The 13,265-nt window shown below is 35.3% G+C and overlaps 1 protein-coding gene across 2 annotated transcripts; it reads left to right on the forward strand.

The window, feature by feature from the left end:
• Positions 1-2,633: 2,633 nt before the first annotated feature.
• LOC101746637 (uncharacterized) lies at positions 2,634-8,010 on the forward strand. 2 transcript variants are annotated; one of them, XM_062668306.1, is made up of 4 exons: positions 2,634-2,844; positions 5,443-5,805; positions 6,530-6,925; positions 7,341-8,010. In XM_062668306.1, exons 3-4 carry the CDS (start codon positions 6,644-6,646, stop codon positions 7,524-7,526), a joined length of 468 nt encoding a protein of 155 aa, XP_062524290.1. In that variant the 5' UTR covers positions 2,634-2,844; positions 5,443-5,805; positions 6,530-6,643; the 3' UTR covers positions 7,527-8,010. The 2 variants fall into 2 exon arrangements, with proteins under 2 accessions (XP_062524290.1, XP_004930937.1); XM_004930880.5 differs by lacking the exon at positions 2,634-2,844 and adding an exon at positions 3,919-4,005 and having other exon boundaries at positions 5,446-5,805.
• The last annotated feature ends 5,255 nt before the right edge of the window (positions 8,011-13,265 follow it).

The raw sequence follows: 13,265 nt of genomic DNA on the forward strand, positions 1-13,265 counted from the left end.
TTTGAACGCGCTAATTTCAGGAACTAATGGTCCGATTTGAAAAACATCACGTTGAGACCAATACAAAAGGAGCTCCAATAAAGAATGTTTCAAAATCGAGTTTTTTTTTCCCTTTTTGAGAGCTTCCGCTGCGTGCGCTGCGGAAACGGTTAAGGTTTCGCTAAAATAATGTATGACAGAATTGTTCTCCTTTAAAAGATCTAAAAAAAAATCCGCGACAGCATATGTCTTTAAGTTAAGGCTGGCTCATTATAACGTTTTTTATGCTAACCAAATTTTTTCTATAATAAAGCATTATTTCTGAAGGTGTTTTTATGAAGATGATATTAATCCCTATCCAAATAAATACGATATTCTATAATAATAATAATAAATATTTACTAACAATCACGCCACGTTAACTGGTCCCGTGATAAGTTCGTAAAGAACTTGTGTTACAGGTACCAGATAACGGATATAAATGTAAGATTTTTATTATACACATACATATATTTAATATACATCCATAACCCTGGAAAATACATTTATATTTATCATACAAATATCTTCCCTTGGCGGGATTCGAACCCCCTTGTGTAGTGACCATGTCACTTACCACTACACCAGACGACCGTTAAATTCATTCATTACAAATATTTATTTATTTTTTAAATTACCCAGTCTTGATTTTAATGAGTATCTCGCTATGATTATTTTAATGAGTATGAGAAGATATCGCAGTTTTAAAATAGCATCGCAGCAAAATAATTATCAAGCGCGTAATATTGACGTACAAGGCAACAAGAAACACCCAAATCACTTCAAGATAGGCATTGAAAATTATGGATTTCTCCAAGATCCCATCATCAGGTCTTGATGATTACAGGACAATTCGGGAAGTCTACCCATTCGAACAAAAAACGGAAAAGAGAATTATCAGAATCGGTCCAAGCATTCTCGAGAAATCGGTGAACATACATACCTAGATAAAAAATGGTTTGTGAAAAGTTTTAAGAAAAAAGTTTAACCAATATAAAACGTGTGAAAAAATATAATAATGAAACACATCTATTGAATTACATGAAAATTTAGGTTATTATTTATTTATATTTATTTTATTATCATTTTACTAATGAGTAATGCACAAGCACGTCATTATAATGAAAAACAAAACCTAAGAATTTCCAGAAATTGTAAAAAATAATAATTATCGGGGCCAAAACAACTTAAAGGGCATGACGTCAACAGCGTTTCGCTTACGTATAATAATTTTGACGAAATATTTACAATAACAACAATAATAATGCTGATGCATATTTCATCTTCTCCTCTAACATATTATCTATCTATTTATTTAAGTATAGTTACATTTTAGAGTAATTTATTTTATTTTACCGAGTAACTCCTAACTAATTTATTTTAGTTTTTTTTTAATTAACTTTAATTTAATTTATTTTACTGGTATATTTTACTAGTAAAATAAACAATAGTTAAATTCATCTAAAAAATAATAAAAATCTATTGCTCAAATTAAATTGATCGTTTTATCATTAGTATATTTTTTTATTGCATAGATGTATGGACGAGCTCACAGCCCACCTGGTGTTAAGTGGTTACCAGAGCACATAGACATCTACAACGTAAATGCCGCCACCCACCATGAGATATGAGTTCTAAGGTCTCAGTATAGTTACAACGGCTGCCCCGCTCTTCAAACCGAAACGCATTACTGCTTCACGGCAGAAATAGGCAGGGTGATGGTACCTACCCGCGCGGACTCATAAGAGGTCCTATCAACAGTAATTAAGCAAATTATGATTTTGCGGGTTTGATTTTTATTACACGATGCCTATATTATTATATTCCTTCACCGTGTAACTCAATCGTGAACATTTGTTAAGTACTATTTCATTAGAAAAATTGGTACCCGCCTGCGAGATTCGAACACCGGTGCATCGCAAGAGACGAATGCACCGGGCGTTTTATTCTTTAGGCCACCACGACTTTTTCTTCAACTTTTAGCTTTCAACGAAGAAAAATCTTTTCATGTTTTACCTAAAAATATATTTTAAGTGAAACCGCTGTATAATTTTAATTTATTTACCTCTAAAATATATTTCAACATATTGCTATAAAATGAATTTGTGGCTATAAAGCCGCAAACGTGTATTTGTTTAACTACACAACTATGATAACAAGAAACAACAATCACGACGTAATAAATAAATTATGGAACTGCTTATCTATTAGCATATATTTTAAAGCATCATTTTACTATACGTCTTTCAATGACAAACACCACAAAAAAAACTTTACGTCATGACTTTCTAACCAATTAATGTAAAGTTTTCCAAGTATGTAACTAATAATTACATATAGGACATAATATACTTTTTTTTTTATTGCCTAGATGTGTGGACGAGCTCGCAGCCCACCTGGTGTTAAGTGGTTACTGGAACCCATAGACATCTACAACGTAAATGCGCCACACACCTTGAGATATAAGTTCTAAGGTCTCAGTGTAGTTACAACGGCTGCCCCACCCTTCAAACCGAAACGCATTACTGCTTCACGGCAGAAATAGGCGGGGCGGTGGTACCCACCCGTGCGGACTCACAAGAGATCCTACCACCAGTAATTACGCAAATTATAATTTTGCGGGTTTGATTTTTATTACACGATGTTATTCCTTCACCGTGGAAGTCAATCGTGAACATTTGTTGAGTACGTATTTCATTAGAAAAATTGGTACCCGCCTGCGGGATTCGAACACCGATGCATCGCTTCAACACGAATGCACCGGACGTCTTATCCTTTAGGCCACGACGACTGCAGTAAACTCCTAAAATGAAAAAAGTAATACAGGTAGTGTATGATTCGGGTGCACATTAATTTATTGGATTCGATAATCATACCATAAACTATATCTATGAAAGTTTCTTAACGAGATTTTGATTTACGTTAAGAATTATTGAGCTGTAAATATTATATTTTCTAAAGTCATAAGATTGTTGCCTTCCCTATTTTTTTTCGTATTTAAATCAAAGGAATAGAATTTTAATTCAGGACGTATGTTTATTTTAATTGTTCAATTGGATAGTTAGTTAAAAATAGCCAATTAAATTTAAAAGAAACTTTCGGAGAAAAACTTGAACTAGATCTTTGAGATTTGATTTGTATTTATTGATTGATTGATGGTAATAGATTTCAGATATGGAATAGTTTCGGGTACATGTAGCTTAAAGTTAGAATCGCAAAGAATTAAATAGAAATGTCTTTATTGAACTCCACTAACAAAAAGTGTTGAACAACGAACAAGAGTGTCATAGTCAGCGAGTTTATCGACAAATAAATATTGTTACATTTATTATATCTATTCTATATTATTTTAACCTTGAACGTTCACCCTAACGACGGATGTTTTCATTGTGCGTAAAATGACATGAGATTAAAAAAATAGAAAGTTTTTTACTTTTTTCATCTCTGTGTCTGCTTATCAAGTTCTTAAATCTATAAATAAAGAGATCCATAAATTAGATATAATATTAGACCCCTTGCTTGGCATTTACTTCGTCGTGCAATAATTAATTCTAATTTAGTCAAGTAATTTCAGTAACTAAAATCAGAATCTATCACTGAGAAGATCCGGCGAGAAACTCAGTGGGTAAAAGTCTAAATAATTAATTCAAATACATTTCATGTAATTTTGCCCACTGAGTTTCTCGCCGCAGTTTCGCCGGTTGTAGATTCTCCGAAGCTTCACCGTTGTTAAGGTCGGTGTTAGCTTTTCTCAGGTTGAGCCCGTGAACTCACCTACCCGTCCGCGCAAAGTTGGAACAGCCCCTTAGGTTACCAGCGAAAATGGAGGGAAAATGTAATTTTGACTAAAATTACGACTAAGTATCTTCTATAATATATAAAAATGAATAGCTGTTCGTTAGTCTCGCTAAAACTCGAAAACGGTTGGACCGATTTGGCTAATTTTCATCTTGAATTATTTGTGGAAGTTCAGAGAAGGTTTAAAAGGTAGAAAAAAGATATGAAAATGCTCAGAATTCCGGACGGATTCCTTTTGTTTGTTTTAATTTTATTTTATACAAAAGTTTAGGTCTTTTATTTATTGATTGAGGCACTACGAAGTCTGCCAGGTCAGCTAGTTTAAAAATATATATTTTTTATGATGTGCAGATTTCACATAAGAATTCAACATGCCAGACCGACGTATCATGCAAATTTCAAAACACTGGTACCTTATAGTAAATGGTTTAAGTATTTAAGTTCAGTATGCACAAACATTTTAGAGATTATACTAAAATTTCACATGTCATTGTTCATATTATTATGATCAATTTTAAGGCCTTTAAATGTCAGGAAATGATGATAAAATATGTGATATCAAATTCTTGATTCAGTACGTAGGCCGGTTAACGAACTTTGCGTCCGCGTCGTACGACATCCATTAGAACATGTTTCCGATGCTTATTTCAGACGAACCGGCTTAGAGAAGCAATAATTGTCACTAGTTACTACTCTGATAATATTGTATTCTTGGTAAAAACTTATGTGACTTTTTAGGAAAATGCACGTTTACCTTCTGAAACTCAAAATTGACTTTTTAGTCATGCTTAATGTCAAATAAGAAAGGGTGCAAATTTTTATTTTTTAGGGTTAATAATATGAATCTTTAATAGAAAAGGTTCCAAAAACGCTTCAGTTTAACGTAATCCATCGTGCATTTTGTTTTCGAAAAGACAAGTTAAAAATACTGTTTTTTATGTCAAACCTATATGAAAGGTGATGAAAATTAATTACCCCCTAATTGGATTTTTTTATAGATTGAAGATCGTCTATGATCGACAGTCCGCTGAATGGAGATTGTCATTTTTTTGCTGTTGTAAAATGTAAAAACGTAAAAAATGATGCAATAATGCTAAAAATTGCCACTCATGTACGCATCTAAGAAATTAGTTGTAATTATCTTATTTCAAATTCGACAATATATTTTTTTATTGTTTCAATATCGCCGCCGAAGGGCAAATGGCCAAAACTTGCCTTCAATGTTGTTTCTTTAAATTTAAATGTTGAATTGGGCATTGCTTAAAAACCACATTATTTAAAATTCCGTCTACGGAGAGCCATTGACTGAACGATCTTCCTTTGCCTTTTAATTAATTTTGTCGAACATTCGTTTTTTTTAAATATAAGTGATTTATTAGAAAAAAACCAAATAGGTACTTTATTTTACTGTAATACACAAATGAGCTCAGCTCTTACGTGGAAACTCAATCGAAGCTTCGATGGCACGCGAGCGCAAGGAAAATAGAAAATATAAACAAACTGACAATAGTAAATTACAGGCTCAAAGCAAAGCAAAGCAAATTTTAAACAATTCAACTTTAAATTATAACGACTAATTGTATATACCATATTATTATAATGTATAGACTAATGACTAGTTTTAAGAAGTTTTCAGGGCTTCACTCGTTTATTATTGAAATATAGTCGTGTGCGGGTGATCGTGTGCCAAGCAAGATAAGCAAGCGGTTACATCAGACAAAGGCGCGTGCCAGCGGATTCGATCGCACGCTATAAAAGCACTCGCACAACACCGGACACCTCATTCACAAGTCGCGGGTTCTAGATGACAAGACAATATTAATTCGTGGCAATGGTATACGCTCTCATGCATCATCTAAACATTGCGAAGAATAAGCTAAAATACGAACAACTGTGGCATAGTGACAATTGGTGTGACAGTCATTCCCCGAGATTCGAACATCAACAAAGATAACACGAAACCTTCAGATCGAGTGCATTGATTAAAAGGTAAATACTATTTGTTTTGCCGCTTTTATGCTCTAGATAAGACGTGTATTATTGGTCTTTTATTGACTAATTATTCTTCAAAAGAAGCAAACAAATCTATTGATCCGTATTATTAAGAGTAGTATTGAAAAAAAGGATATACTTATGGGACTCCACTCATTTTGCTTCCTCAGTTTATACAGGGGTCATTCGCAGATCAGCTCAACTATCATAAATTTTTCGGTTTACGTCAATGGAAGAAGATAAGTGCTGCGATCGTATTATTATTTGCAAGTTTGAAACGATAAAAGGAGTTAATTATCTTTTGTTTTTGGGGGTCACATCCGTCAGATAACTCGAGTCGCGTCTGAACATTAATGCTAGTTCTGAGTTTCTGAACTTCTTATATACCACCTTCTTGCTTTGACGGTGGTATACCTAAGTTGGACATGGAATTTGATACTCGGATTAAGTATCATATGTTCATGTATACGGTCCAATGATTTTAATTAGGGTTGTCCGTAGATATTGTTTTCAAACATTTATGTTTTTTAAAACTTAAATAGTAATTAATTAGCAACGAAAGTAAAATCACAGTCTACATTAATAAATTTTTACAAGCGAGCAAAATTGGATGAGTTTTTAAAATTAAAATAAAGATCAGAATCGGGTACTTCTACCCGTCACCCCTAAGACGATTAGAAACGCAAACTAAACTTAACTTGGTTTCATAACACTTTTACAGAACCACAAGTCTGCAATAGATCAATTGTGCTGAGACCGCGTTAAGAAACGAACAAGCTCTACAAATCACTGAGGACGAAGGAGTTCGAATATTAATTTAAAGTTGAACGCAAAGATGACGACGGTACATACTACCAACGAAGTGAATTTGTCAGCACCCACGCCAAATCAGGACGCAGATTTGGATCTAATGGCGCTAACTATGGCAGCCTTACGCTTTGTCAATCCTTGGTCAGTTAACACGGAGCAGAAACAGTGGACTGAAGTGGTACCAGGCTCACCTGAAGCCAAGGACCGCACAATTACTTTGGCAGAAGTTGCCCACCATGACACCCCCGATGATTGTTGGATAGTTATTTATGATCGTGTCTATGATATATCGACATTCTTAGACGAGGTGAGCTCCATACTTTACTTGATACTTTTAGGTTTAATGTTATGACGCACGGAAACATTTAGGATTAGCAAAAGTATTGTGGTGCTGTGGATAAAGAATCGAATGTTGTACAGGAATTTTAAACGCATTCTAACTAACAGATTTAGTTCTAATAGAACCTAGATTTAGTTCCAACGATTTCATACATTTTTTGCGTATTCATTGCATTAATTTTCATATCTAATCACGAGCTGTCTTGTATCGACACTGGCAAAGTTTCGGGATTTCTGAATTTGATGAGTGAATGGACATACGCGTGACTCTCACGTGAATCTGAACCGGTCATTACAAGAACGTGCTGTACGATAATCTGTTTTTGAGTGAGTAACGGAAAACGCGCATAAAAAGGTTATCATTTTGTTAATTATAATTCCAGCATCCTGGCGGTGGCGATATAATGTTGGAGTACGCAGGCCGAGACGCAAGCACGGCTTTCAGGAGTTCTGGGCACTCTCGCATGGCTGTTAAGGCTCTAGATCGATTTCTAGTCGGAGAACTGCCCCTACAGGAACGCTTGTACCGACGCCCGGGTGGTATTAAGCTTAGCGATATACCCGAATGACCTGGGATGGTATTTATTGAAAATATAAAATAAATGAATATTTTTAATGAAAGAAATATTATTAATATGAAAGTAGTATATTTGGTGGCGGATGATTTCACAGAAATTACTGTGAACGCTTTTAATTAAATTTGTTTTTATTTAATCATATTCAGACAATTATTGTTGTTTTAATAAACTTTTTTGATAAATATATTTAATTAAGTCTTAAATTGGATTTAAGTGAAGCTATTTTTACTGGTTATACTTTGGATAATAGGTTTTCCTTCCAATGGTACTTAACGTATGACCTGTTAATATTCTTTAGCACAATATAGATTATAAGATTATGATATAAGTATATGCATTTATTTATTTTGTGTATCTTATTATTACAGTGTTAGGTCAGTATTAAAAACTACTATTTTGCATATTTTCTATCAAGTAAGCTTGTCAAAAATGTTCCTACTTTAATGTTTAATCAATTAAATGCTATACACTAATAGATCACGTATTTCATTATCTTCAGACTCCTCTACGCCTCGATAGCTATGTTATCACGGGTATTGAACCTCACCTCTTAAGAATTTGTATTATCAATCGTGACCGTGTCTTGTGCTGCAATAATTAAGATGTGTTAATATCGTGTAAATCATGAACTGCGTTTCAAAAACTTTATCAAATTCTATCCAATATTTTATCAACAAGTATCTCTTATTTCGTTCATAGTCATTGAAACGACGGATTCAAATCATTCGTAGATTTTTTGCCGACACGGAAGTAAAACGCTTTAATTACATGGAAATAAATTCAATTTCATTAGAATTATCTTAAAATAAAGTACAGCACAATTCAAAACGTGCTTTCATTATAATTTTCGAATTCTAGAATTGTAACCCCAGCGATTTTTTCATTGAAAAAAAGTATTTTTTCGTTGTTCTATGAATAAGAATGGAAATTAACAAAATTCACTTTAGCAATTATCGAATTATTAAGATTAGTATACAATATGTCTTTTTGATAGCTAAAAAAATTGAGCTGACTGTTTACACAATTTGGAGATGCTGTACTTGGAGATGCTGATGTTGAAATTCACTATACATCACAACTCTATGTGAAACGGCATATTAAAAAAAGATTGGACACTTTAGGATGGATATGTTACGGTAAATGTACACTCTTGGGAAATGTACACATTTACCGGTAAATGTACACATTTGCCAAAGAGTTAGGTATAATAATATATGAACTGAATATAATGTATAATAATATGTACATTTTCCGGCAAATGTGTACTCTTGTCTTCGCGTTTTGCTAAATTTATACTCTTACCTTTATGTTCTAAGAAAACTTACAGTAAATACAAATAAATTAATAATGTTGTTGCAGTAAAAAAATATTTATTTAAATAAACATAATACAAAAGGCTTTAATAACGAAAATTATTTTTAATTAGAAAATGTAAATGACAAACAAAACATACTTTTCTTTGCATATTATATAATATATTGTAGGTTAGGTTAGGTTAGGTTGTAGTGGTGCGCATGCGCACCACATTAATAACACTTGCGATTTCGTATTTTGTATGCCATGCTCACATTTACCAAAACGACATGGTCATTGTGAATTCAATGCGCATTTCCCTTCTTTGAAATTGTAAATGTTAGTTGAATGCACATTACCCAAACAAGGAGGCAAATGTGTACATTTTCCGGAAAATGTGCACATTTGCCGCACTATCTACTTTTACCGTAACAGATATTGCAACACAGCATTCAGCAAAAGACTTTTCTAAATTTTGGAAGGAAAAAAATAAGTTGAATCTGAAGCCAAGTGTCCCATTGAGTGTTGAGGGTATTAGCAACTCCGGTCAAATTGCCAACACATTTAGGGAGCATTTTGGAGTGCTGTCTCCAGTGGCAACAGCGAATGCTGGTGTCGGTCATATTCGGCTTGGGGGACCAATTACGCGAATCACGGCGAAATAGGTTCCACGGGTGATGAGAGACATCAAGCGAAGAAAATAGCCTGGTCATGACTCATTGAGTATTGAGCATTGTTGTGTTCACTTACCCAGAGTGCTTGCCATGTTGTTTCTGTGTAGGCCATTCATATTTGCCTGAAGCGATGATAAAGACCGTAATTGTGCCGATAGTTAAGAATAAAACCGGGGATGTATCCAGTTTAGGTAACTACAGGCCTTTAACAGTCGCAACAGCCATCGCTAAGGTACTTACTGGATGGAATTGTTGATATTCCGTTGCGAAGACACTTAGAGCTGCATGATGGCCAGTTCGGCTTTCGACCTGGACTTTCGATTAAAACGGCTATACTGAATCTCAAGTATACCTTCCAGTACTACACAGACAGAGGCAATTCTGTCTATGCCTACTTTTTAGACTTCTCTAAAGCGTTTGATCTGGTGGCGTATGATAGGTTGTGGCATAAGTTGTCGAGTTATACAAACTTGCCTCGTGAGGTTGTCAGTCTCTTGAAATACTGGTATGGTAATTAGAGCAATTTTATGAAGTAGTCGGGGTCGCAATAGGACATGTGCAGGCTGCATTATGGGGTAAGACAAGGTGGCTTATCATCGCCAAGCCTTTTTAAATTATACATTGACCACCTGATTCGTGAAATCAGCATTGCCTGTATCGGCTATTCCATTGATGGTGTGTTTGTCAATAACATCAGTTATGTAGACGATATGGTGTTGCTGAGCCCATCGATCAGGGCTCTCAGAAAGCTGATTACGATATGCGAGCGTTGTGCGGAAGAACATGGGCTCAGATATAATGCCGTTAAAAGCGAGCTAATGGTATTTAAATCAGGCAGAAAGACATACGAAACTATTCTATCAGTCACACTCAGCGGCAGTGTCCTTAAGCAAATATCGCAATTGAAGTATGTGAATCTATTTTTTTTTAGGATTGAAGGGTTAGGTTAGGCCCGGAGGCCTTTCCAGTTTCACCAGGGCAGGTGGGCGAGCAGAGGCTCAGCCAGGAGGGATGGGATTTGCTAACAGCTGCCCGAGCGCCTCCGAAGGAGACCTAACAACTCAAGAGCAACTGCTTCGCGAATGAATCTACTACTAGATCGGAATCGCGACCCGCTGAGAAGATTCGGCAGGAAACTCGGCGAGCTGATTCATGGATTAGGTTGCACGTCGAACTCTTTGTCGAGTTCGACGAGTACGGTTACCGGGGTCCCTAAGCCTGCTCCTAGTGTTAGAGCTGAAGGCGTCTAATGCAAAGGTCATTGGATCTGATGGATCCGTAAGGACGTGTCTAAGGCGTCGACGGTAACTAGCTCCGGCGTGATCAGGATTCGGGAAGTAGTCAGCGGTGGCAACGATAAGGCGATTATCATGACTCATAGTATCTGAATCACTGGGTTACCGAGACGTTTGCAGACGATTTAGACATGGACAGGGAGCGCAGGGCGTTGTCAATCTGGAGTAAATTACTGGTCCGTAGGTTCGCACGGCTTACTGCGGAAGTGAAAACTACTCTTTTCAGAGCATACTGCCAGTCTTTCTACATGTTGAGCCTATGGGTTAAGTTCACCAAGAAATCCTACAATACCCTACGTAACCAATATAATAACGCTTTCAGAGCGCTCATGTGGCTGCCGCGTCATTGCAGTGCGTCGGGGACGTTTGCGGATGCGCGAATAGGTAGCTTCGCAGCAATCATTCGTGAACCAATTTCTTCCTTGATTCGCCGCGTGCGGGACAGTCGCTGCAACTAACCATTAATCTGTGCGAGTTCCATGTTCTACTGCCCCGATTAAAAATAATAGCTATGGAAAGAATTATGCAGGAAAATGAGTTGTGGTCATTGTTACTATGACGGATAAAGGGAAAACCGTAGTTGACTATTGAGAAGCTTTAGTCGCAATTTAAGCATTGCATCTAATAATATTACTGCATTATTAAATAGCTTGCTTTCACGTCAATGTTTTATATCTCACCCCGGACAGACTAATTACATGTTATTAAAGTATTAATCGATATTTAACACAGATGCCCTTATTTATGAAACATAATAAATAATAATAACACCTCTACGCAAATTACACGTTATGATAATGCGCAATTTTTTTATTTGTTTACATTTATTGTAATTATTATCAGTCACTCTGATATTTATTCAAATATTATTAAGGTAATGTTTAACCAATAAAAATAATTTAACCAATGCAAATTAATTCCTTTTTTTTCATATGTTTCGATTTAAGTAGCTATAGCTAAGTAACTACATTTCATTGAAATAATGACAAATTTTAATAAGATTATGTAACTAAGTAGGAAAAGTAGGTATTGTGAGCTGGAATAGGCCTTCTATGATAGTTGACAGTAACTACAGGTATGTACAATTTCTTATTAAGAAATTTGTTGCTGTAGGTGTACGGTGCTCTACGCATCAGTGGTTCATGGAGGCACACAATATTAATGGTGTACACTTGAGACGGAGTCCCACTTAGGGCATTTACTTCAAGTTCAAGCCGAGATGTTGTAATAACTCCAAACCAGGACACATATTTCACATACATAAGCCGGAAGATAGTACTTCTCCGAGCACACTAATAGTTAATTGCCTTTTTTTTTTATTGATTAGGTCACGTGGTGGAGGATCTTACGGCCCATCTAGTGTTAAGCGGTTACCGGAGCCTATAGACATCTACGAGGTAAATTCCGTCATCTACCTTGAGATATAAGTGCTAAGGTCTCAGTATAGTTACAACGGCTGCCCCACCCTTCAAACCGAAACGCATTACTGCTTCACGGCAGAAATAGGCAGGGTGGTGGTACCTACCCGTGCGGACTCACAAGAGGTTCTACCACCAGTTTATTTATTTATTGTTTGCTTTGATTATTCAAATAAAATTTGTGGGCTACCCTTTTTAATACGCGATTACTACTCGACGGAATAAATGGATGTTACCACTAGTAAATAGAAATTATTACACTGGCCGTCTTGGATCCTAAAGTTCCGAACGCTTTCATGACTTCAATTGAAATATTAATGAAAATAAATTGAAATTTTCGAAATAGCACCAAAAATAAATAAGTATTTAAGCTGAGTCTCGTTGGAGGTTCGTTGTAGCTATACTGGAATAAAACAATTCCTGAATAAAGAAATTGTTTTATTCACCTACGAACGTGAATAAAACAATTTCTGAAACTCGCGCCTGATCTATCGTATATTGATGGTAGTGGTATAATAATAAATAAATAAGAAATAACAAATATTAACCCAAAGAGGTAAATAATGCGCGAACGCATAGAACAAATAAGAAACAAAAGCTAGGAAATGGATTTTCATCTTATTAAGATCGCATTACATTTGTAATCGATAACAAAGAACGCAAGCCTCTGATGGAAAATGTTAACAAAATAATATTTTTTAATCAAGTTTGTATTTTTTAAACCTATAGATAATCTATGTACAACTGAATCTATTCACGAATATTCACGGTCATAGCTGAGGTGTTTATGCTGCAAAATGACTTTACCGTAATTAGGAACTCTTCGGTCCTCCGACCTTGCCACAATTTTCCTCTACAAAGATTAAAAACAATTATTTACAACAATCTCGAACAGACGCCTCATTAATTATAATGACAGAGCTCATTCTAAACGCAGAGTGCTTTTTATTTTCAATATAATATCTTGTCCGTGTTTCATTTGGCCTAAGTTTTGACTTTTGATTAAGATAGGTTCTTAAATTGAAAATCTGGACAGAATTAGTGAAATAG

Source organism: Bombyx mori, chromosome 4 (genome assembly GCF_030269925.1).
Source record: "Bombyx mori chromosome 4, ASM3026992v2".
Classification (NCBI taxonomy): domain Eukaryota; kingdom Metazoa; phylum Arthropoda; class Insecta; order Lepidoptera; family Bombycidae; genus Bombyx; species Bombyx mori.

Excerpts from the sequence above, each read along its gene's own strand:
- LOC101746637 (XM_062668306.1), top strand. The coding sequence starts at position 6,644 with ATGACGACGGTACATACTACCAACGAAGTGAATTTGTCAGCACCCACG. Across the intron at positions 6,926-7,340 it reads TATCGACATTCTTAGACGAG|CATCCTGGCGGTGGCGATAT; the intron begins GTGAGCTCCATA and ends TTATAATTCCAG.